Genomic DNA, 26,941 nt, shown 5'->3' with positions numbered 1-26,941 from the left:
TCTAATCTTAAAGGAAAGGTATTTTTAAAGAAATGGTCTGAAAAGGAGAAGAAAAAAAGTGTAAAAATAGCTTTTAAATACCACAGATGAACATCTAGATATCTGTCCCATGAGACAGAACAACAAAACAAGGAAAATAAAATTTACATTGTGAAATAAAAAGTTTTGTGAAATTAGCACACAATACTATTACAGAGTACACAATGGGATGGGAACACATCCCCTACACCTTTGAGGGTATCTGTGTGCTGGAAAGATATCTTGTGCCCTGGAATCAGAAGGCCAGTGGCTCAGTGTTAGTACTACACAGAAGACAACAAACGTTCTATCCAAACCAATTCTCAAAGGCAAGCATAAAGACAAATGACTTACAAAGGATGGCATGCAAGGGGCTAAAAGCCTCCAAACAATTTCTTAGTACCAAGCCTACAGCATTTTCTGAGCTGGTCAGACCTTCAAGAACAGTCACTGGACACCAAAGTTGCTTACTTACTATGCAACTCCTCCTCCTCATCACTGGAATAAGAAGAGCCAAGAGAAAAGAGAGTTTTAGACTTAAGGAGGAGCGGAGAGATGCTGATGGAGATCCGCCTTGCTGGCCGCATCTGCTGCTGAGCTGAGGAGGTTCACAGAAGACATTAGAGCATGCACAGATTACGCCAGGACCTTCAGCATACGGGGAAACAGTATAATGTCAATGGACTATGTGGTTCCGGGAAATGGTGAATGATGTAATAATTTGTTTACATTCTCATCTCCATTTCTGAATATACAGAATTCTAATGCAGTTTCTAAAAAATTCGGCTAATAAATACATACCTGTTAGATTATGAAAACAAGAATGATCACAATTCATACCTGGGGTTCTCTTTCTTAAAAGTATACTAAAAACATCTACTAGTGGTGTTCCTCAGGATTCCATATCTGGCTCTCTTCTCCCTCACCCCAAATCTCCTCATTCACTCTACCTCTTAACGACAATCTGCATACAAGACACTGGTGAGTCACATCTTTCTAATCTGGAAGCCAGATCTCTCTATTTAGCTCTAGGCTCATTCCTCTCCCTGCTCACCTGTGGGTGGATGTTCCACAGGCAGCTACAGCTCCAAAAGCAGGTAAGTGAACTTATATTTTCCTGCAGAACTGTTCCTCCTCCTGTGTTCCTTCACTTAGTGAGTGGTACCAACATCTAACTCATTACTCAAAACGGAAACCTGGGCACCATCTCTGAATCCTTATATCACACTTCACTCAGGCTTCTTCACTTTGTCTTCTAGCTCAGCCTCTATTCCTCCCCTATTGCCACTGCTCTCTGCCTTGGTTTAGGACATGGTCTACTACTGTAACCTGAATCCTGCAAAAGCCTTCTATTGGCCAGACGTGGTGGCCCATGCCTGTAATCCCAGCACTTTGGGAGGCCGAGGCGGGCAAATCACGAGGTCAGGAATTTGAGACTAGCCTGGCTAATATGGTGAAACCCCGTCTCTACTAAAAATACAAAAAATTAGCTGGGCGTAGTGGCAGGCACCTGTAATCCCAGCTACTCAGGAGGCTGAGGCAGGAGCTGAGATAGCGCCACTGCACTCCAGCCTGGGCGACGGCTCCGTCTTAAAAAATAACATAACATAACATAACATAACATAACATAACATAACATAACATAACATAACAAGCCTTCTACTGATCCAATCTCTCCTCCCCATAGTTAGCCTGAAGTGTTCTAATCAATTATTGGATCAATTTAATCAACGTAAATGATTCCATTTCCCTCAGGTAAATGATTCCATTTCCCTCAGGCAAGAGGCCGAAATTCCACAGTCTTGCTTTCTACATACTAATTCACCCAGCTAATTCCCAGTTTCCTTCTGGTCCAAACTTTAATATTACTTCTCCTCAGTCAGCCTTCTCTGACCCCTTAGGTCTGTCAGTCCTATAACATCAAATGTTTAAGTTACTGCATTTACCATTTTCTATTAGATTCACTTGTTCTCATCTGTAAATGTGGTGAGGAAAGCAACCCTACCTGTGAGTTCTCCCCTCTCCTACCACTGTCTAGCCTGGTATATGGAAAAGAGTAGGTACTCAAATATTTACTCGATAAACACATTAATAAACGAACTTCCCTTTATCCGACTTTCTGGAATCTCAATGTCCTAAATGAAATGAGAGAAAAAGCCCTGTACCTATCTAATATGAAAGCAACTCCATACCCCAGATAAATGCTAAGTGACATCACTGTTTGCTGTTGCAGCCACTGCACGTAATAGATCAAAGAAATGTTGGTACAAGTACACACTAGTTTGTCAGGCAGTGACAGTCTTGTGCAAAAGTAAGATACTACTGTGTGTTCTGATGTGCCTCCAAATGTGAAACGGATTTACAAAATGAAAATGAGCTGCTCCTATTACCCAGAATCTAAGAACATCCCTTTCATGCATCACAAAATCATAGATCATAAGGAAAAACCTTAAGTGATGAGTATCTAGTGTATCCCTGACAAACAGAAATCTCCAACATATATATATTATATAAAGGAAATGTTCTGGTAACATAGCAATTCAATTTTATAAGGTATTTGATTTAAAGTTTATATTTCATATGTATTTAATGAACACGCAAGTTTTCCAGTCTTACAATTTAATAACATCAAAAAGAAGTCTGATTACATTTTTGTTCTGATGTATTTGTCAATGTTATCTTTTCCAAACAGAACTGTGCTAAGAATATATATATATACACTTTTATATATATATATATACACACACACACACACACATATAGATATACACATACTTCAGTAAATTTCCATCACAGTTAGAGAAGAAATCCAGGAAACAGAGATAAAATATCCTCAATAGCACTGATGCCTAACTTTCCAGAGGCCCACCTTGATCTTTGGTCACACAGATCCTTTACCTTTTTAAAGATCTGGTACAGATATATAACTGCCACAGTTCAGCTCTCAAGACGGCCTTAGCTGTCATAGTCTAATGCATGCCACACAATTACAAGTTACTGCTCCCATCAAAACATGCTTAAGAAACTTGGCAAACTCACATGCCATAAGCGAAGTTATAAAAATGACCCCAAGGGAAAGTGCCCTTCTTTGTGATACACATAGAGTATTCCTTCTGAAATGCTTGGGGTCAGAAGTATTTCAGATTTCGAATTTTGGAATATTTGCATATATATGATGAGACATCTTGGGGATGGGAACCACATCTGAACATGAAATTCATTTGTTTCATATATAGCTTATATACATAGCCCAAAGGTAATTTTATATAATATTTTACATAATTTTGTTAAGGCCTCATACATGGAATTTTCCACTTGTGGCATCATGTTGGTGCTCAAATGGTTCAGATTTTGGAGCATTTCAGACTTTCAAATTAGGGATGCTCAACCTGTAACACACCACACAAAATGAAGGGGAAAATGAAATCTCATTAAGAAGCATATGAAGTTAAAACATCTAATGGGTCCAATACCCCTTTCAACATATCACCACTAATGTGTTTCCAGGGATGTAATCAAGCAGATTATTATTTGAAGCATCTTCTGGGTGGGAGCAATGAAAAGGTTAAAAATACAGCCATAGAAAGGGATCATCTGGGCCGGGCGTGGTGGCTCACGTCTGTAAGACCAGCACTTTGGGAGGCCGAGGCTCGAGACCATTCTGGCTAACAAGGTGAAACTCCGTCTCTACTAAAAAATACAAAAAAAATTAGCCGGGCGTGGTGGCAGGCGCCTGTAGTCCCAGCTACTTGGGAGGCTGAGACAGGAGAATGGCGTGAACCCAAGAGGAGGAGCTTGCAGTGAGAGATCCCACCACTGCACTACAACCTGGGTGACAGAGCCAGACTCCGTATCAAAAAAAAAAAAAAAGATCATCTGTCATAACTGAATTCTATACATGTAAAAATAAAAAAATTTTTTTAAGTTCTATCAAGAAACCATCTACATTTCGCAGTACAGTGGGAGAAAAAGGCCCCACACAATCTTTCTCTGATGCAAGGAGGAGAAATGCTGTGCACACATTCCATGGAGAGGTTTCCCTCAGGGCAGTCCTCACAGGCACCAAGCCTCATGACACAGCCAGCACCTGTGCTACTGCGACCCCCTAAAAAATGGCCGGCAAGTCACGCTCATCATATCTCACCCTTCAAATCAAGACAGTAAGTCCAAGACAGGAGGCACTGCAGCTTTTCCCGTCCTCTGTGGTTCCTAAAGAAGCTACTGCTTGCCTGCTCTCCACCCCAGAAAGTGACACAGAAATATTTTAGTCACCCTCTCTACTCAGTATTTTCCTTTACATCAATAGATTTTTTTAAAAACAGATCCCAGCTTAGAAATAATGCTACAAGTTTGACTGTTTTTCTAATCCAGCAAATGACCCAAGAAAAGACATTCTGGACAACAGCTCAGTGGAAATACATTTTCAGAAATGCTCAAGTTTTACTGACAGCTGTGATAAACTGTGGTCGAGGCAACTAATAATTTCTTTAGAAGGAAAAAGAGCACAGGTAAAAGCTGGAAAGCAGTGAGATTAGGATGAGTTTAGAAAACATTCTGTTCCTAAACAAGCACGCTCACAATAAACAGCCAAGTGCAAGACAACAAGAGACAATGTTCTAGCAATGGTGAGCAACGTCTAACCTTGTTGAAGCTCTGGGCAGAGAAAAATGGACCCTGGCGCTGTTCCGGTTATTGTGAACAATCACACTCCACAATGACAGCATGTGCTCATTATGTGACAGAAAATATGCTATGGACTTCAAATAAAGTCAGATTTAAGCCACATCACATTATCATCCCCATTTAACAGCTGAATTGAGGCAGAGAGTTTCAGTAACAAGCTCAAAGTAATACAGCCACTAAGTGTGCTTAAAATATCAGTTAAAATATTTTAAGTGTACCAAACATTTTAGGCTTTAAAAATCACGGAGGATTTTAACTATTACACTATTTCAGTTAGGGAGAATATGACCATAGATGAATCATGCTAAGTATTTAAGTGATTTGGAATTGAACACTTGAGTCTGGAGCAAATTATGAAATATCCAGTTATCCCGATGCTTAAGGCATACCACACACACTTTAACACAAGTTTTAGTCTTCTCTTCAGTCAGAATTTTAACATTTCCAAAATGATGTATTATGTTTCTAGTGTAGAATAACAAATACAGTTGGGAAACTATTTTTAATTGTATATAGGAGGAACTAAGGAGAAACAGTGACATTAAGGTTGATGGGTCCTTCTGTTGCAGCATATGGTATTAGAAAGGTATGTGGGGCTAGCTATCATTCCAGTCTGCATGAAATGCACACTACAAATCAGAATGAGGGTATTATATTTGGATGAAAGGTGTAAACTCTTGCTTGAAGCCCTACTTTTGACAGTAGTCTACTACTGAAATCAGGTTCCCTAGGTGAGTTGAGCAGAAAAATTATCAGCAATGGGAAGAAAAGCTCTGTGTGTCAGAACCTCTAGAATAGTGCTTTTGGGAGTTAGCTGTATTATTTATAGTGTTTGGATAGCAACTGAAAACACAGTCCAAAAGCACCTTGCTTTGTGAAGGAAAAATAATGAAGTGTTTCATCCACAAGGAAAGAAAGTGGGTCACAAAATATAGGAAAAAGGTCTCTCTTTGGGACACATTCTGTTGGTACTAGGTATCTGTTGCTGTAGAAGTACAATATCCTCTATGTCATGATGCTTGCTGGTCACAGAAGGAGGGCACACTGAGCTGAAATGTCTCACTTAGAGAGCCTTCCTGGCCTTTTCTGGCTACTGAGTGCTAGCATTCTGGCTTATCAAATTCACTGCAAACTATTCAATTGTAATTTCCATTCTATACAAGCCAAACCTCTAACTCAAAGCCAAATTAAAAAAAAAATCAAAACAAGCAAAAACAGGAAAAGCTATTTCTGTCACAGTTCTGGGGGACACATCTTTGAAAATAAGTCTTCATTAGACACCTTTTGTCAAGTAGGCTAGATTTGTACTTGAAATATTAATCACATGAAAACAAGAAAAAATTTAACAGAATCATCCATTATGTCTTTCTCTCTCTCTCTTTTTTTTTTGAGGCAGTGTCTCACTCTATCACCCAGGCTGGAATGCAGTCGTGCCATCACAGCTCACTGCAGCCTTGACCTCCTGGGCTCATGATCCTCCTGCCTCAGCCTCTGAAGCAGCCGTACTACAGGCACGTGTCACCATGTCTGGCTAGAATCATCCATTATGTCTTAATTCCACTGTGAAAATTTTAAAAATTAGGATTCCAGTAAGTCATGAAGTGAGATGGAACATCCCATAAATACAGGGCATCTGCTTCTCAACTCTTAAACTGAATTATATCAGGGAATAATGAGGAAACCCCAGAAACACCAGGAGAATGTGTTTATTTCCTTGGCTTCAGCCTCCAAGACACATGCTCTTTCAGCAAAGAACATAATGTATCACTCACTCCCTCTTTGATGAGAATTTAATCTTTATATCCAGATCCCACACAGCAACTACTCATAAAAAAATCAACATTTAAAAAATAAAAAATGAGGCTTCTCAAAGAACAAGTTGCTTTGTGACAAAACAACACTGATCCAATCCAAGTATGTTTCTGAGCATTGCAAGGCCCTGTGCTTATGGGTGCCATGACAGCTCTACATAACTTCCATCGCCAGTTGATCTGAACCTGCATACAGGTCCACTAACCCCTTTCAGATGTAATCCTACTGGCCCTCACAAAACTAAATCTCTGTCTCAGTCTTGCTTTGTCCTTCTTGAGCTTGACATTGTTGAAAAGCTCAGGTCAGTTACTGTGCCAGTTTTCTCCACTGACAAATTCATGAAAGACAGGGATCAACTGAGGAACTTTTTAGATTAAAGAGGTCTAAAGAGACATGACAACTTAATTCAATATATGCTCTTAGACTGAATCTTGGACCCAGAAATAAGTGAGAAAATTTGAAATCTGAATAAGGTGTGCATATTAGATAACATAATTTTATTGACATTAATTTCCTGATTTGGATAATTATACTATGGTAATATAGTATTATCATAGTATATAAGAGTATAAGGTACTCTTATATACTAATGCTAGCACTCAGTAGCCAGAGAAGGCCCGTATATGGTACTCATATACTATGGTAATATAAAAGAATATCTTTGTTTTTAGGAAATATACACTAAATTAGAGGTGAAGGAGTGTTACGGATACAACTTACTCTCTCAAATGTTTCAGAAAAAATCTTTAAGGGGAGTGACAAAGAGAGGGGGAGAGGCTGGTGAAACAAGTATTCTAACATTTGAAGACTAGAAGTGAAGAATACATGGGAATACTTTGTACTATTTTTGCAATTTTTTTTCCCCAGTGAACATTATTTATAACTATTTTTCAAGTCTAAAATTACTTCAAAATAAAAAATGTTTAAAAACTGTGTCTGGCTGGGCGCGGTAGCTCACACCTGTAATCCCAGCACTTTGGGAGGTCAAGAGGGGCGGATCACGAGGTCAGGAGATTGAGACCATCCTGGCTAACAAGGTGAAACCCTGTCTCTACTAAAAATACAAAAAATTAGTTGGGCGTGGTGGTGGGCGCCTGTAGTACCAGCTACTGAGGCAGGAGAATGGAATGAACCCAGGAGGTGGAGCTTGCAGTGAGCCAAGATCGCACCACTGCTCTCCAGCCTGGGCAAAAGAGCGGGACTCCATCTCAAAACAAAAAACAAAAAACAAAAAAAAAGTGCCCACAAATACAATAAACTTAATGTATTATGGATATTTTTAGGTAGCAAAAGGAGGAAGATCTCATGATGAACTCTATGTCACCTTTTCTGTTTAAGTGCTAAGCCATTCATTCAAAGCAGCAGCAAGCAAATTTTCGCAGGTAATGTTATTAGGCCTTAAAGTGAGAAAAATAATAGGAACAGTGGTTAAGATTTAATATATTTAATTTTTTTAAAAAGTAGTATACTCACTGTCCAATCCAGGATGGCTGATTGTCATTAATGAGATGGATTTTGTCAATGGAGAGGAAATGGCGGATGTACAGTAATTAAATCCCTGCTGCTTAGATCTGTGACATATCTGTGAAGTAAAAGAGTAAAGAACAGGTTATGTAAGCATATGCTCTCATATTTCTAGGTAAGCATAAAACCTTATAATTAGACCTACATAGTAAAATAAGGCAGTACAGAAGGGGGTGAGAGCACAGGCCTTGTGGTCAGACAGACATAGGTTAAAGTCTGCTCCTGCTACTTAACAGCTGCTCAATTTCAGAAAAGTTACTTAGCTTTTCTGAGGCTTAGTTTTCTCATCTGTAAAATGGGGATCATTAGAGTATCCATTCTTTACAGTGGTTCTGTATCCCTCATAGCACCTAACAATGTTTCAAACTTAGTAAGTACTTAATAAATATCTACTGGATGCATAATCACATAAAAATAATTTCATTGGAAATATCAAACTACCTACAATACTTGTTCTTTGAAAATCTAAATACTCCTTCATACAGATATAGTAGAATATTGGTAACAGTATTCTGATTTTACTTTATTTATTATTATTACTTTTTTAGACAGAGTCTCACTCTGTCACCCTGGCTGATGGCATAATCTTGACTCACTGCAACTTCCGCCTACCAGTTCAAACGATTCTCCTGCCTCAGCCTCCTGAGTAGCTGGGATTACAGGTGTGCACCACCATACTCAGCTAATTTTTGTATTTTTAGTAGAGATGGGGTTTCACCATGTTGGTCAGGCAGGTCTCAAACTCCTGACCTTGTGATCCGCCCACCTTGGCCTCCTAAAGTGTTGGGATTACAGGCGTGAGCCACCACACCCAGCCTATTTTTATTTTTGAGACAGAGTCTCACTCTGTGGCCCAGGCTGGAGTGCAGTGGCATGATCTCGGCTCACTGCAATGTCCGCCTCCCGGGTTCAAGTGATTCTCCCGCCTCAGCCTCCTGAGTAGCTGGGATTACAGGCGCACACCACCACGCCCAGCTAATTTTTTGTATTTTTGGTAGAGACAGGGTTTCACCATGTTGGCCAGACTGGTCTTAAACCCCTGAGCTCAACTGATCCGCCCGCCTCAGCCTCCCAAAATGCTGGTATTATAGGCGTGAACCGCCAGGCCTGGCCTCTGGTTTTAAATAATTGGAATATTGAGATTCAAGTAAAGAGTTTTAAGGTCACAAACAAAGCAACAATGTATCTGGAAAGAAGCCTAAATCTCTTCCCTATCCTCTTCTAAGATGATACTGATTCTACATGAACATAAAGGTAACTGAAATTTGACAATTTAACTCTCAGTAAATTCACAGCAGCTTTGAGACCATGTAATCCAACCACCTGTAGAAGTTCCTGGTACAATATCCCTGAAAGACAGTTGTCTAGTGTCCACTAGCACACTTCTGGTGATAAGAGCCCATTCCTGGCCGGGCGCGGTGGCACACGCTTGTAATCCCAGCACTTTGGGAGGCCGAGGTGGGCAGATCGTGAGGTCAGGAGATGGAGACCACGGTGAAACCCCGTCTCTACTAAAAATACAAAAAAATTAGCTGGATGCGGTGGCGGGTGCCTGTAGTCCCAGCTACTCAGGAGGCTGAGGCAGGAGAATGGCGTGAACCCGGGAGGCGAAGCTTGCAGTGAGCCGAGGTCGAGATCGCGCCACTGCACTCTAGCCTCAGCTACAGAGCGAGACTCTGTCTCAAAAACAAAAACAAAAAAAACAAAAAAAAAGAGCCCATTCCAATTGTTAACTGACTTTATCATTAATCCCTTCCCTTCACAGAATGAAATCTGCCTCCTTATGACTCACACATGTTGAAAGAGAAGCAATGAAAAATCCGTTACTAGCATGAACTTGACTCAATTAGGCCAGACTTCTGATTATTTAGAGCTTGTTTCATGTGTAACCATGGCAGCTGAGGTAAACAGTTGCTATGTTTCAAATACAACTGTGAGGTCTAAAAAATGACCTCAGTGAAAAAATGACCTCAGCAGAGACTTTTAACAGGAAGTTGGCTGCAGGCAACTCATCCAGATCAGAATGATACAAGCAGCTCAAATACCCACTCTGAGGTTCCATACAAGATAAAAACTATGGCTAAGTAGAGATTCCAGGAAGGCTAAGCATAACAAGGCACTAAAACAACAACTTAATCTAGAAAGACTGAATCAGAAAGTCCGCTTCAGAAAGACAGTCCATTTTTAGAAACACATCAGTGGTAGTAATGTCTTACTAAAATGCAGGGTTATCTGTCAAATTCCTGGAAACATCCATCTCAGAAAATAAACAATATTAAGAAAATTAAATCATTCTTATTTCCTCATTAAAATTCACCTACTCCAAAACCTGGAAAGAAGCAGTGAAATTAACAGCCAGGAACTCTGAGTTTAATACTGTTTAGCTAATAGCCACTTACACCACCTTAGGCAAGCCATTTAAATGAGCTTGAGCTGAATCTGAAGGGATATATGGGTCTTGATCTATGATTGTTTACAAATCCACAATTTTGGTATTTTACCTTACCTTGCACATGATTTCCAAAGGATTCTATACATTTGAAATTCACTTTATTTTAAAGATTTTGTTCACTGGTTTATTTACCGTTAGCAAAGCTGTGCTCAGTAGCCACCCAAGAATTGTTCCTATTTTTTCCTTCTTTTTTCTGTTACTGTTAGGCTGAGTAAATCTAAATCACTTGCTTCAACAAGCATATTCTTCATATTCTTATTTTTTCTCTTTCTGAAGTATCAGAACAAGTAGAAAAAATTTTTAAAGGGGCAAAATTTACTCTTCAACTGATTTTCATTATGCCTAAATCTCTTTATTCGTCTGGTCTCACACAAGCATAAGTGCTACAATAATTACTAAGATAATCCTTCAGTGTCAAGTTTATATTTGGTCATGTTAGTGCCTTGTAGTAGGATACAATAAAAAATTAAACTTCTACACAAAGTCCTACTCAGCAAATCAAGGAAGAGGTTGTCAACATTTTTGTTTAATTAGAAATGTATTATTAGATTTTTGCCCCAAACTCCAGTCATCTATTCCAAAAGGGTTTTTTTTTTTTTAATTATAAATGTTTCATTTGGAGGAAATAAGATGTATCCCAGAATGCTTTCATAAATTAATCAAAGTCTCCTGGCCCAAGAGGAAGAGAAAAGACTTGCAGTAAGGTACAATGCTATAAAAGCCTATCATTCAAATTCTCAAAACCTTCCCAAGGGATTGTCAAAAGTGGTAAGTGATAATGAGGACACCCAGAAGATGAGAACTAAGAAGTCACTTTGATTTGGCTGACAAGGAAATCCATGACCTTCAAGACAGGAGTTTCAAGAGAGTGATAGCAGCAGAAATTAAGATATGATTAGGTGGTGATAAAGAGAAGGCAAGGGCCAGGAGCAGTGGCTCAGACCTGCAATCCCAGCGCTTTGGGAGACTGAGGCAGAAGGATCACTTGAACTGGGGAAGTTGAAGCTGCAGTGACCTGTGATGGCAACACTGCACTCCAGTCTGGGTGACAGAGTGAGACCCTGTCTCTAAATAAGTAAATAAACAAATAAAATTTTAAAAAGAGAAGGCAGGGAGCATAGATACTCTCTTAAGAATTCTGGTAGGCATCAGAGTAAACAGGCAACCCATAGAATGGGAGAAAATTTTTGCAATCTACCCATCTGACAAAAGATCTGGACAAATATCCAGAATCTACAAAGAACTTAAACAAATTTACAAGAAAAAAACAAACAATCCCATCAAAAAGTGGGCAAAGGATATGAACAGACACTTCTCAAAAGAAGACATTTATACAGCCAACAGACATATGAAAAAATGCTCATCATCACTGGTCATCAGAGAAATGCAAATCAAAACCACAATGAGATACCATCTTATACCAGTTAGAATGCTGATCACTAAAAAGTCAGGAAACAACAGATGCTGGAGAGGATGTGGAAAGATAGGAACGCTTTTACACTGTTGGTGGGAGTGTAAACTAGTTCAACCATTGTGGAAGATAGTGTGGCAATTCCTCAAGGATCTAGAACTAGAAATACCATTTGACCCAGCAATCCCATTACTGGGTATATACCCAAAGGACTATAAATCATGCTACTATAAAGACACATGCACACGTATGCTTACTGCGGCACTGTTAACAATAGCAAAGACTTGGAACCAACCCAAATGTCCATCAATGACAGACTGGATTAAGTAAATGTGGCACATATACACCATAGAATACTATGCAGCCATAAAAAATGATGAGTTCATGTCCTTTGCAGGGACATGGATGAAGCTGGAAACCATCATTCTGAGCAAACTATCACAAGGACAGAAAACCAAACTGCATGTTCTCACTCAGGTGGGAATGGAACAATGAGAACACCTGGACACAGGGCAGGGAACATCACACACCGGGGCCTGTCGTGGGGTAGGGGACTGGGGGAGGGATAGCATTAGGAGAAATACTTAATGTAAATAATGAGTTAATGGGTGCAGCAAACCAACATGGCACATGTATACCTATGTAACAGACATCCATGTTGTGCACATGTACCCTATAACTTAAAGTATTAAAAAAAAAAAAAAGAATTCTAGTAGGGAAGGGAAGGAGAGAGAATCAACAGACATTTCCTGGAAGGTATAGTAAGAAAGTTTTTTTTCCTACAAAGGAGAAACTTGGGGTATGTTTTAGAGAATTGGGAAAATTAATAACGATATGTAGCATATTTCAAGATTCATTTTACTATTGAGATGGTAAAAGACGGTCTCAGATAAGAAGGAAAAACTCAATTTAATATCCTGGATACTTTCCTAATTTTAAAAAGTGTGCCTTGATGGAATATTTAAATCTATGCAGATTAATGGCATTCTTTATTTATTTTTTTTCTTTTTTCTTTTTAGAGACAGAGTCTCGCTCTTTCACCCAGGCTGGAGTGCAGCGGTGCAATCACGGCTCAATGCAGCCTTAAACTCCTGGTCTCAAGTAATCCTCCTATCTCAGCCTTCAGGCACAAGCCACCATGTCCAGCTAATTTTTAAATTTTTGTAGAGATGGGGGTCTTGCTATGTTGCCCAGGCTGGTCTTGAGTTTTCTGGGCTCAAGTGATCCTCCTGCCTCAACCTCCCAAAGCACTGGGATTATAGTCATGAGCCACCATGCCTGGCCCTTTTTAATTAAGTGCTAAAAACTTGGTTTAGTGCTAGATTAAGTATATCATAAAATGGGTAAGTAATCATAGCTACTAGCCTTATACTACCAGAAGCCTTGCCTTCTATGTTCATATTTTGTGAAATACATTTTTTCCAAATTAGACATATTTAAGACTTACCTGCTGATCAAACATCCTATGCTCTCTCTGGCCTGACTCCAGATCCTCTTCCGAAAGTGACACCAAAGAGTCAACCCGTTCCTCATCACCGAATGGGTGTCTGAGCTCTTTGGCATTTGCAGAGCTTACTTCTAGAGATGAGGATGGCTTGTTTCCGACACCAGCTCCTCCTGTCAAGCCTTCTAGACTGAAACTGAACACAGGGCACAAAAGTTAATTCATTCTATTTCTGGGTCTCAAAAACAGAGGAGGACACAAAATCCCTTTGGGTGTATCTCCCTTGTTCATGTATTATTTCTATGTCAGCTAGCAAAACTGTCTAAAAGGGCATAGCACAAAGAATACCACCTACCTTTCCTCCACAGATCTTGGAATACTGAGAAAGAATACTGCACTTAGATTTTCTTACCCCATTAAATTTATCCAAATGTTGAACCACCTAAGATCACTTCTCAGATATTTTTCAATATACTATACAGACAGACCATAGTTATCGGATACTTTATAAATGTTTTTCCTTGATCTAATTAATCTTTGTGAATCTAACTGTACTAATGCCAAGTAATTAAATCTCACAGAGAAAATATGAGCTTAAGTAACTTTCAGAAGGCAAACTGGGTAACTTGCCCTTATGTCCATTAAATGGACCTTTATAATTTTACGTTCAAGTTGACCTTTATAATTTTACAGGTATGCTTTCACCCCAGAAAACCCAAGTGTTACTCATGAGTGTTACCATCTATTCTATGCACACCTGGCCAAACAACTGCTGACAGACTTCCCGAGAATTGTTAGTTGCAACAGGCACATATAACACCTTAATGAACAAATGCTGAAAAAGCAACCAGGTCTAATAGTAGAAAGAGCTGTAACTTTTTGCCTGGATATTGGTAAAGGGAACAAAGGCAATCAGGATTTGGCATTTTAAAGAGGATTCCTCCAAGAAAGATTCTGTGGTTTGCAGAATGAAAAGCATTTTCAGTAAGCAGAAGGCTACAGAGACAGGTTAGTGATTTAACCTCCTTGGGTTACTAACTAGAATAATTCACATCTGTTACAACTGCAGCGGAAACGTCTTTAAAATAACCAAGATCTCAAAACATAGCTGTAGCTGACGATGTTCTCAGCTAACAATGAGCTGGAATTCAACTGGAAGGTATACTAAAGCTACTCAGTTATCTCCACTCAAGGAAAACTGTACAGAAAATTGCTACAATTAAGTTCATACCTACCAGTCCAGGACTTGTATTTGCTTTTTAAATTTTTTATTTATTTATTTATTTTGGTTTTGTAAATCACTTATTATGAAATGAAGCCATATATATCTCTATTTTCTCTAGTAGGTAAATTAAACAAGGGATATGTTTTTCTTACTTCAATATAATAGAAATCATGACTGACTACAAGTAAATGTCTCTGTAAACCTCATTTTCTTTCTTTTCCTTTTTTTTTTTTTTTTTTTTTTTTTTTTTTTTTTGAGACAGAGCCTCCCTCTGTTGCCCCGGCTGGAGTGCAGTGGCCTCATCTTGGCTCACTGCTACCTCCATCTCCTGGGTTCAAGTGGTTCTCCTGCCTCAGCCTCCCAAGTAGCTGAGATTACAGGTACCTGCTACTGTGTCTGGCTAATTTTTGTATTTTTAGTAGAGACAGGGTTTCACCATGTTGGTCAGGCGGGTCTCAAATGCCTGACCTCAGGTAATCTGCCCACTTGAGCCTCCCAAAGTACTAGGATTACAGGTGTGAGCCATCACACCTGGCCTGTAAAACTCATTTTCAATACCAGGGATAAGAAGAGGGGCTAAGTGAAGAAGAAATTACTTGAAAAGCCTAAGAAAACCAGATCTATGCTTATTGCAAAAGTTAATCCTGAAAATGTTTTAGTAATCAAATCTGGCTGTTCAGTTGAGACAAGAATATGAAACGACGAGGAGTCTCCGAATTTGGAATCTACACAGATTGGTGGATTTAGAAGCATAATAGAAATCAGTACATCTTATTAGCTGCCTTGGTTCTTTGATTGTTTTATTCAGGATCCAAGAATTTCTAGGATCTGAAAATCAAGACAGGCCAAGACAGAGAGAGATAAATCTGTGCAGAAAACATCAAATCTATGGCCATTTGAGACATAGAGGATGCATCACCTGACTCTTAGGCTGTATCCCCTCAGTTGAGTTAGTGACACCCATAGCAGAGGCAATGAAACGCTGTGCTCACAGACAAAGCAGGCTGGCCATATGCATCCCAGCCACACAGAAGCCAGCTCCAAGCCAAAAGCCCTGATGGCATATTTTATGGTTCCCCATTTGGTGGCTGGACACATAACAATATCATACCTTCTGTAATTAAGATCAGCACTTAGGCCAGCAGAGTACTGCACACCAGAGGGGCACCAGCTCATACTGGGGATGACATCAAAGACAGAAACAGAAATGCAGGGAGAAAAGAGGAAACAGGGATGGAGTTACTAGGTTTAAAAACGAAGGGCATAGTTAAGAGACAGACGAATTTATTTGTTCAACAAAAAATTTAGGAATGTAACACTGACAATTTTTAAAAAGGCTAGAATAAAAACCATAGAAACTTAAAAATGTTTTATTCTTGTCTATATAGCACTGTGGAAAAGACTGTGGGTTCTTTACATTATCACCAGTTCAACCTGAAACCCAAACATTCCTTCTAGTGAACCCGTGGCAACTACCTATGGCTCACTCTTCAGACATGAGAGGTGTTTCAAACTCCATCATTGGGAATAATCTCTCAGTACATCCCATACTCCCACATCACCCTTACCACAGTATCGCTAACCCTAGACTTTTTAAAAGAGACAGTGACAAACTGTGCTTTGGTGGACTCATGAAGTCATCAGTTTTTTTTTTTTTTTCATGTGTTTCCATTATAGATCCAACCAAACCAATTAATAGATTTTGCATAAGATACTTAGTCAACACTGGCATCCATCTTCAAACCCTACTCACTAGGCTACTATGTTAAAGATAAAGCATATAACACTGATTAAATATTTGCTTATATTTTAATGATAATGAAAACTCCCCCCCAAGATGGAGTTTCACTCTTGTTGCCCAGGCTGGAGTGTAATGGTGCGATCCTGGCTCACCGCAACCTCTGTCTCCCGGGTTCAAGTGATTCTCCTGCCTCAGCCTCCTGAGTAGCTGGGATTACAGGCATGCGCCACCACACCCAGCTAATTTTGTTGTTTTTTTTTTTTCAGTAGAGATGGGGTTTCATCATGTTGGTGAGGCTGGTCTTGAACTCCTGATCTCAAGTGATCCACCCACCTCAGTCTCCCAAAGTGCTGGGATTACAGGCTTGAGCCACTGCACCTGGCCAATAATAAAAATTTTTTAAAAAGGAATTCTATGGCACTAAGTTAGAAATGTATCTTTTAAATTTTAAGTTTGTATCCGTTTTTCAGATTAAAAAAAAAAAAATCCATCTGATCATCTACTTCCTTGAATATCCCAGTAGGGGTGTCTATTCTCAAGTAGCAGGGACAGAAAATGTGGGGTTGGAAATGCTAAGTAAACACCACTAGCTAAAACAATAATCAATTCAAAATATTGTGTGCTCTATAAAGGAAACTGCATAGAAACGTCAGGATTTTTATTAACAAAAACTATCATTTAAAAAATACCCTGCTACCTGGGCCATAAAGTTCTAGGTGATGTGCTTTTGTTTTCTGAGAAGAGATAAAAGCAGAGCTTGTGGACAACAATAAAACCACTTGGCTCCCTCCAGAATCTTGCAGATGGGAAGGCCTGGCACCAAAAAAATTAGATATATCTAATAACTTTGTTTTGTTGGATATATCTAATAACTTTGTTTTGTTGTCAAGTGGGGTTTTTGGCTGGAGAAAGGAGACAAGGAAAATGGTGGGAGGATGTAAGAGCTACTCCTATGGCTCTTTAAAAAAATCTTTACCATATCATTTAAAACTAAATAGTATAAAGCATTTTAAATCAGATTAAATTAGTGGTATAAAGCTTACAAGTGCAGAAGCAGAAAGTAAAAATACAGTGGAGACACTTCACTGTTCTGGTAAGTGGGATGACACTGACACAATTTACTTGTGTGAGGAGAAGATATATATTTTACAAACACACATAAGACTCAGAAGTCCGTTCTTCGACATTATTAAATTTTAAATCGCCAGTTAATAAACAGGCATATTTTTACCTAAATATCCAACTTCTTTTTTTAGAAACAGGAATGTGGCAAATCAGTAACTGAACATACACTGCCAAACCATCATTTTTAAAAATAATCTCCTTCTACAGATTTAAATGTTTCTTTACTTTCAGGATATGACAATGATGTGGAATACCGTGAAGAGATTTAACATGAAGAGAATGAAAAACGATAGGGAGGCAGGAAGACAAACATAATAGCTTTTTTTTTTTTTTTTTTTTGAGACTCAGACTCATTCTGTCACCCAGGCTGGAGTGCAGTGGCATGATCTCAGCTCACTGTAACCTCTGCCTCCCGGGTTCAAGCAATTCTCCTGCCTCAGCCTCCTGAGTAGCTGGGATTGCAGGTGCGTGTCACCACACCTGGCTAATTTTTGTGCTTTTAGTAGAGATGAGGTTTCACCATGTTTCCCAGGCTGGTCTCAAACTCCTGGGCTCAAGCAATCCATCTGGCTCAGCCTCCCAAAGTGCTGGGATTACAGGCGTGAGCCACCGTGCTCAGCCAAGATGTAACAGCTTTTCTAAAGAACCAGGAAGGAAGCTGCAGATGGTCTACAATGTCTGCCCTTTCTGGTAACAGAAAACTCCTTTCATAATTAAGGGTATTTTTGAAAGCATCGTCATTTCCTCAATTAGTAGGGGTAATATTTAGCAGTTCTTTGGCTTTGAGATTTGGAAAGTTCTAGATTAAAAAAAAAACAAATGTCCCTCCCCCTGCCTTATAATACTTGTTGTAATGTTTCAATTTTACAAAATTTTAAATTATACATTACATTCTTCCTACAAAAGTAAGTTTCACTAGGGATGAAACTGGCTGGAGTTGTTGACGACAGGCACATCTATACACTAACTCGGACTGCATCCAGCAATCTGTCGTCTCCCACTTTGTCATCAAGTGCCTGTTTTTAATAAGCACATATTGAAAAGCTTTAATAAAGACCCAGACAAATGTACCTCCAAAGAACCTTCTACGGAAAAGCATTTAGTAGAGATGGGGTTAAAACTTGTTTAACAACTTATTTTCTGGAAGAACAATTTCATAGGAATCATTGATTATCTGAAATTCATGAGAACATTTGAATTTAAGCTCAATTTCTTGCCTAAAATCTGGAATTAAACAAAGCATCCACTTGGAAAAGACAAAGTCGGAAAGATCACTATTCACCTACTTCCCAAAAAACAGGTTCAGCTAATAGTTAAAAATACTTCTTTACAAATGTCTCCTAATACGAGACACTGGCAGTAATATAACCCTAATTTTTGGACTTCTAAACGTTTTTCTAAACAATGGAAGAAAAGGTCACTAATGACTTCTAAAGAAAATCCAATGCAAAATTTGAAGCAAATTAGCAATCTGACTAGAAATTACTTCTCAGCTTAAAAATCATTTATTTTTAGCTTCAAAATATTACCTGACAAATACTAATTAAGGAATTCAAAGGCCAAGAGTTGAACTTATACCTCTGATTTGCTTTAAGAAATGACTACATCCACAATGGAATGGAAAATGCCAGGTGGCCTAGTAATAAAGTCTTTCATTACATTATTAAAGAATGTGTTGACAATATTTCAGGGCCTATATACAAGCACACACACATTCCTGGTTTTTCTTTTGTGGAGAAGAAAAAAATAGTACTCCCCAGGGTCCATTAAATAGGTACGACATAGACAATTCTTTGAACTCTTCTAGAGAAAGCTGGGTGAGACCCTATTATCACAGTCATCTGAACACCAATGAGCACAAGATTGAAAAAATTAAAAATAATTTTTATAAAAGATAAAATAGGATAAAACTTCAATTAAAGAAACCATTTCATATAAAATGGACATTGGCAATTAATAAGTACCTATATTTTATTTGCCTGAATTAGATGGGACATTACTTAAAAGTAGATGGTCCGATCATGGATTAAGCAGAATGAGATGCTTGTTAGTATACGCTCAGAGGTGACATGGTTAGTCCATCAAGTTAACGAACTCTGTACCTTCTCCTATGAATGGGAGGTCTCCTGACAACATCCCCAAGAGCTCGCATTGAACTGAAAATGAATGGTGAAGAGGTCAGTGTTGCAGATGAAACAAAATGGGATACAAATGCATGAAACATACAGACACCACACTGGGGAGAGAGACACTGCTCAAAGAGAAATGGCACAGGGAAGAGAATGAAGGAATGTGGAATAAGAAAAACATCAGGACAAAAAGGGACTGACAATTTCTGTGGAGGGCTACTTTGCTCCTCCCCTTGCTCCAAGGAGTTAATCAGATGGCAAAAGTTATGAAGTTTATTAAATTATTAAAGAATCAGAAAAAAATTACTACTCAAAGCTTTAAAGGGGTTTTTCTTAACACTTTAAAATTCAGGTTATACTACATGCAGGTAACACTAGAAGAATTAGTCAAACTGATTAAAATCTCACTCTCATTCCATTATCTTCAGAGGTATTAGGACAATGGTCCTAGATAAGCCTCAGCAATAAATTCAAACAGGAGATCTCATGACATTATGCAGGATGAAAATAAGTAGAGTTCTAGTCTCAGTTCAGTACTAGACTGACTGTAAGACTTCATGTTTGTTTCTTAATTCAAAGCTGACATGAAACTACTGCCTCCAATATTTTATCATTCATAAGTTTCATTAATGTGGTAAGAATAAACGTTCCCATTTACTAAACACTCACTATATGACAATCACATTTCACTGTATTATTAAAAATAATAATGAAGGTATTTTACAGATGAGAAAATTAAAGCTTAGAGGGGTCAGGTGACTTGCCCAAGGTCATTTACATGGTAAATTATGGAGCTGGGGTCTGAACACAGATTTTCCTGATTCCAAAGCCTATATTCTTTCTTCTATACTATGGGGTCTCCTAAATTCTTTTACCAACAATAACACAAATCAGAAGCTTCTCAAAAGCAAGCACACACTGAGACACTAAACAAACTGCCTCCCATCTCACCTCCGGTGGTTCATTTCTGCATCGCTGGCTGCATTTTTCCCAGGCCCCCAGCTGTGCCTCCGGAAGGGGGAAAGAGAGCGCATGGAGCTCCTCAGGACAGAGCAGTTTGCAGGCACTTCAGTGATACTGTCCATCTCCTCCTCTTCCACGTCGCCTGGGTCAGCAGGCTCACTCTCACTTTCTCGACCCTCAGCTCCCATCCCATGGCTGTAGAATCCATCAAGGCTTTGCCGATCTCTTGACCTGTTTGGCTTTAAAATCTGGGAGAGAGACACATCACTGCCATGAGAAGAATGTTGGTCCAGTGAAGCCGTGTCATCGGTGGATGAACTGGATCCGGTGATATCACAGGTCAACTGCTCTTCCTCTGGCTGTAATGGAGAGAAAGCACATATGGTTGAAGCCAGCAGGGCCAATCAGATAGCCTCAGTTATTCTAGATCAAGCTAATGGCTTCTCAGTGGGCTCCAGGCAGGCAAGATCATGATTGGCCTCAGAGACTTGTTTTTTTAATAGGATGATCACAGTTGGATTCAAATCTCCCCGGACTCCAGAAAAGAAACAGTCTAGATCTATCCTCTTTCTGTTTGTTTTTGAGACAGAGTCTCACTCTGTTGCCCAGACTGGAGTACGGTGGCTCCATCTCAGCTCACCACAACCTCTGCCTTCCGGATTCAAGAGATTATCCTGCTTCAGCCTCCCAAGTAGCTGGAATTACAGGCATGCACCACCACACCTGGCTAATTTTTGTAGTTTTAGTAGAGACAGGGTTTCACCATGCTGGCCAGGCTGGTCTCTAACTCCTGACTTCAAGTGATCTACCCACCTCAGCCTCCCTCTGGGATTACAGGTGTGAGCCATCCCACCTGGCCTAGGTCTATCCTCTTTATACCTTTTACTAGAGGTACTAGACTAGAAGTAGATCATTTTTTCTTTCTTTTCTTTTCTTTTCCAATTTGAGACAGGGTCTCACTGTGTCACTCAGGCTGGAGTGCAATGGTGATATCATGGCTTACTGCAGCCTTGACCTCCTGGACACAAGCGATCCTCCCACCTCAGCCTCCTGAGTAGCTGGAACTAGAAGCAAGTGCCAGCATGTTCAGCTAATTTTTTGTGCGTATTTCTTTTAGACACAGGGTTTCACCATGTTGCCCAGGATGGTCTTGAACTCCTGGGATCAAGCAATCCTCTTGCCTTGGCTTCCCAAAGTGCTGGGATAAAGGTTTGAGCCACTGTGACCATCCCATTTTTTTTCTTTCTTTAAGAGGAAAAAGATCAAATTTATGTTAGTTCTTTCAGTCAATATCACCAACTGCAATAAAGGGAATCCATTTGTCTCTGGGTTTTTTTGTATATGAAAACTAAATTCATAATGTGTTAGATTTAATTTTTTTTTTACAAGCTTTAACTGAACAAAGCAGTCTGCTTGGCTGCAATAATAATGTGCTGAAATTAACATTCCAAAAGCAAGTCTGTGGTTGTTTTTAGTGGCCTTCTGAAAAATGTGGAATAGCTTATGACCCCACCTAAAGTTTGCCACAAATGCATAAGTACTTTTACAAATATCTAAATGGATGAAAGCTATACATTTTTCTCATTTCACTGAGAACCGGCTGAGTGTTATGAGGCCAAATCATACATTAAATAATCAGTCCTGGCAATGAGGCCTTTGATAAAGTGATGACGCTCTTTCCTGGCTAACCTCTGCCTAACAGGTTCTGTGTAACTTTGTTCTAGTAGCCTGACATTTTCTACTTGTCGAAACATACCAGTGGCCAGGCGGGGTGGCTCACGCCTGTAATCCCAGCTACTGGGGAGACTGAGACAGGAAAATCTTTTGAACCTGAAAGGGAGCAAGGGAGGGAGATACCAGAACACAGAATTTGATGGGTGAGGGAAAGATGAGCTTCATGGTACCCAAAAGACCAAAAGAAGTGTCTAAGAGATGCTTGATCATACTTAAGATGTGGGCACTGTCTTAATAGCTATTTTGCACTCTTATGGGATGGGGGCAGGGAACAGGGAAGGGCATTTTGTAATTCTTTTTCCCTTTTTCACAATATTTTCCTAATTAGTCTACTCAATGTTTTAATTAAGGGTAAAATTTACGGTTCTTCAAGAAAGAAAAAAATTATGAAAATCTTTCGGCTTTGGAATAGAAAACAAGCTCTATACTATAAGGAGACTCTTTTTAAAGGTTTGACGTAATAGTTCAAAAGCACACCACCTTCTAAAAGCACCCTTTCTACCTTTTGGGCTTGATCTCACAAGCTAATAAGAAGGCTTTCTTTTTCTAGTTCTGTGGAATCCAGTTTCCTAGATTGTTTTTTAAGTAATGTATGAGATGTGAATGAGAGAGAAGATGCATGGGGATCACCAGACAGGTCAAACTGAGGCCCAGATTTTCCAATGGACTCAGGCATGAGCAGCAGAGTCAAGATTTGAACCCAGGCTGATTTCAACTCAAACTGCCCTATTCTGGTATCTCAATCATCTTTTTAAAATCCTGTAAGAACAAGACATCAAAGTCAGTATCAGAGAAGTACCTTCACTGGGTCCCTCTGTAAAATAAAACTATGGTTCACCAAGTAAATTCTAAATTGTGGTAGGTATTATTTTAAAATGAAACAACTGAGTATGCTTTTAAAGTGAGTGAGGGACTCGGGGGCTTCCTAAAGGGGTCCTATTCACGGAGCAACTCTCCATGGACAAGGACAATGTAAATGGTCTCGTGAATGTCTCGGCTTTCTCACTGTACTGGGTTGAACAGTGTCCTCCTCAGATACATGTCCTTCTCAGAATGTGACCTTATTTGGAAAGAGGGTCTTTGCAGATATAATTAGTTAAGATGAGGTTATACTGGAGTAGGGTGGATCCAAAATGTCCCCAGATCCAATATGAATGGTGTCCTTGCAAGAGGAGAAGAGACACAAAAAGACACACAGGAGAGAATACCACGTGAAGACAGAGGAAGAGATTAGAGTGCAGCATCTACAACCCAAGGAACACCAAGGACTGTGAACAAGCACCAGAGACTAGGAGAGAGGCCATTTTCTCTCAGAGCCTACAGAAGGAAAGCAGCCCCACTGACACAGTGATTAGGATCCCCAGCCTTCAGAAGTGGGACCAAGTACATTCCTGTTGTTTACAGCCACCCCGCTTCCAGTAATTTGTTACAGCAGCCCTAAGAAGCTAATATACTCACCCTTAGCTGCCTAAATGTCTAATTCTCAAAATAATATCAAGGGACAAACAGAATGAACATCAATAAAGCAAAATGTGTAAAAAGCCTGCTCTAAAACACACAAGAAAGGCTTCAAAGCAAACAAAAATTTTGAGTTAAAGTTTCCATTTATTAATTTGTCATATAGCCTTCTTACAAGTTAGCTCTTCTCAGTTTGGAAATAACTCACAGACAGTTGTATAGGTGCTTCTTCACTGGCATCTAATCTTGGAAGGATTTTGCCTTGAAAAAAAAGGTCTGCTGGCCGGGCGCGGTGGCTCAAGCCTGTAATCCCAGCACTTTGGGAGGCCGAGACGGGCGGATCACAAGGTCAGGAGATCGAGACCATTCTGACTAACATGGTGAAACCCCATCTCTACTAAAAAAAAAATACAAAAAACTAGCCGGGCGAAGTGGCGGGCGCCTGTAGTCCCAGCTACTCGGGAGGCTGAGGCAGGAGAATGGCGTGAACCCAGGAGGCGGAGCTTGCAGTGAGCTGAGATCCGGCCACTGCACTCCAGCCTGGGTGATGGAGCGAGACTCCGTCTCAAAAAAAAAAAAAAAGAAAAAAAGGAAAAAAAAGGTCTGCTATCTCTCTGGCACTTTACCAATCTGAAGTTTATAAAGCAACCATCTACCCTTTTGAGACTCATTAAAATAAGGTGGGAAAATCTTTGGTGGCCTATTTATACATATTTTAAAAACAAAGAGCTCTGTCTAGAATATATTCTCAACACAAAGCCTTTCTTCCTAATACGTGCTTTTAACTCTGATCTCACTGAAACTACATGATTTCTACAGTCTCGTGCATCTGGTAAGAATAAAGTTCACACAGAATAATATTCTTATACTCAGTATTTTTACTGCACTATGCAGCTCTTACTATGAATTGGTGGTTATTACTTGAAAAAGGAAAACAAAACATCACTGGTGAAAATGTAAAATGGTACAACCACTTGGGAAAAGATCTGTTTCATAGCAAATTAAACCTATACCTACCATATAATCTAACAATTCGAATCCTAGGTATTTACTCAAGAGAAATGATATTATTTAGATTCCATTTATACGAAGTTCTGAAACAGAAAACTAATCTGTGGTGGGAAAACAATTAAGACAGCTGTTGCCCCAAAAGACATGAGGCAACTCCAAAGCAATGCTTATAGTCTGTATCCTGCTGCAGGCTGGGTACAAAGGTGAATGAAGGCTTCTATCAAAAGTCACCGATGGGTGCTCACTTTGATAGCACATATACTAAATTGCGACGATGCACAGAAGATTAGCATGGCCTCTGTGCAAGGATGATGCACACATTCGTGAAGCGGTCATTAAATTTTTTTTTAAAAGTCACTGACTGGTACCCTCAAGATTGTACATTTCACTGTATGTAAATTTTACCAAAAAACCCAATCAGCCTATAAACAAATATTGAATTCTAAGTGTTCAGAGGTGAAGTATATTGATATCTGAACACTGAGAATTTAGGCAAACTGGGTGGACAGAAGGATGGACAGATATATAGTTACATAACAGAGCAAATACAATTAAAAGTTAATTGTAGGATCTAAGTAGTGGGTATATGGGTGTTCACTGTACAATTCTCCAAATGTTCTATATGCTTCAATATTTTCTTAATAAAATGTTGGGGAAAATGCCTGACTGGCTTTCTCAGCCAGAGTTACATTATACAGGTATGGACACATAAGTGCATACAGAGGTATAAACATTATATACATAGAACTACAAAAACTGCTGCATACTTTATATCTTATTACTATACTTGAAGAAATCATGCTTAATACTGCCAATATACTAGTCCTTTAATCTCCATTTATTCCCAAATATTTATTATTATTATTTATAATAATACACAAGGCACTCTACATGGACCTTGGAAAAGAACAGCTCACATTTTAAACACCTAACACATGCCAACCATTTAATCCATTTATGTTCAATATTTTAAGAAAAGTACCTGATTACAAGCATTACCACTGGTTCACAGTTTTAAATTTGTAATAATTTCAGCACTTGTGCATAGGCAATTGTAGTTTTCTTTCTTTTTTTTTTTTTGAGATGGGAATATCACTCTGTTGCCCAGGCTGGAGTACAGTGGCACGATCTCAGCTCACTGCAACCTCTACCTCCCAGGTTCAAGCAATTCTTCTGCCTTAGCCTCCCGAGTAGCTGGGATTACAGATGCCTGCCACCACGTCCAGCTAATTTTTGTATTTTTGGTAGAGATGGGGTTTCGCCATGTTGGCCAGGCTGGTCTCGAACTCCTGACCGCCAGTGATCCGCCTGCCTCGGCCTCTCAAAGTGCTGGGATTACAGGCATAAGCCACCACGCCCAGCTGCAATTGTAGTTTTCTTAATTAAGATTCTGTAAATACATTTACTTTTATTTATTTTTAAGACAGCGTCTCGCTCTGTTGCCCAGGCTGGAGTGCAGTTGCACAATCACAGCTCATTGCAGCATTGAACTTTAAGGTCCAAGTGATCCTCTCGCCTCTGCCTCCCAAGTAGCTGGGACTACAGACGTGTGCCACCATGCCTGGCTAATTTTTAAATTTTTTAGTAGAGACAGGTTCTCACTATGTTGCCCAGGCTGGTCTCAATCTCCTGGACTCAAGCAGTCCTTTCACTTCAGCCTCCCAAAGTGTTGGGATTACAAGTGTGAACCAGTGTGCCTGGCTTACATTTACTTTTATCTCAAAAAGGTTTTTTGGGTTTTTTTTAAAGTAATTTTGGCTTGGGGATCAAGGACCTGAGAAAAACTACAACACATGAAAGAAGGATGTTCCCTTTAGGTTTTGTATCTTACATAATTCATTTTGATTTTTAAAAAATCAATTGTAGATACATCTTCTAACTAACCTGGAGAAAAAAAATACATGGAAGGGCTTTGATTTACCTCTCTTTGGGAAGAGAGGCAGCAACTGTTAATATTTCCTGTAGACTTTAATTACCCTTTTGGATAGTAGAGTGGCCTAGATCATTATATTTTATATTCGTACTTTCTCTCTTAGCTAGTGCCAAAAAGAATCCTAGGATTTCTTTTCACTTTAGAAACAAAATCTAAATTTTATGCTGTTGATTAAAGATCTTAGGAACTCACACATATTCATGAGAATAAACATGAAGCTCATAACACTCACTAAAGAGTCATTTACCAGGAGGTATACTGAATGGAAAGACAGGGTT

At 39.3% G+C, this 26,941-nt stretch overlaps 1 protein-coding gene and 1 non-coding gene across 45 annotated transcripts in view; one reads left to right on the top strand and one right to left on the bottom strand.

Moving 5' to 3' along the window:
• The window catches only part of AKAP13 (A-kinase anchoring protein 13), a 351,999-nt gene that overhangs the window by 67,563 nt on the left and 257,495 nt on the right, over window positions 1-26,941 (bottom strand). For 15 of the 44 annotated variants that reach the window (XM_005560406.5, XM_015453327.4, XM_015453326.4 and 12 more), the window contains exons 11-16: window positions 20,516-20,886; window positions 19,538-19,591; window positions 15,681-15,746; window positions 13,348-13,540; window positions 7,987-8,095; window positions 494-616 (exon numbers count right to left, since the gene is read on the bottom strand). In XM_005560406.5, coding sequence (XP_005560463.3) covers window positions 494-616; window positions 7,987-8,095; window positions 13,348-13,540; window positions 15,681-15,746; window positions 19,538-19,591; window positions 20,516-20,886 — 916 coding nt within the window. The remainder of the gene's footprint in view (window positions 1-493; window positions 617-7,986; window positions 8,096-13,347; window positions 13,541-15,680; window positions 15,747-19,537; window positions 19,592-20,515; window positions 20,887-26,941) is intronic. The other 29 variants (XM_015453331.4, XM_073996623.1, XM_073996625.1 and 26 more) reach the window with 5 other exon arrangements.
• On the top strand, window positions 24,968-25,073 carry LOC123574770 (U6 spliceosomal RNA). The gene has a single exon (XR_006699970.1). It is a non-coding gene; the product is annotated as a U6 spliceosomal RNA (small nuclear RNA).

This window comes from Macaca fascicularis, chromosome 7 (assembly GCF_037993035.2).
Source record: "Macaca fascicularis isolate 582-1 chromosome 7, T2T-MFA8v1.1".
Classification (NCBI taxonomy): Eukaryota; Metazoa; Chordata; class Mammalia; order Primates; family Cercopithecidae; genus Macaca; species Macaca fascicularis.
This window is presented reverse-complemented; position numbering and strand designations above follow the sequence as displayed.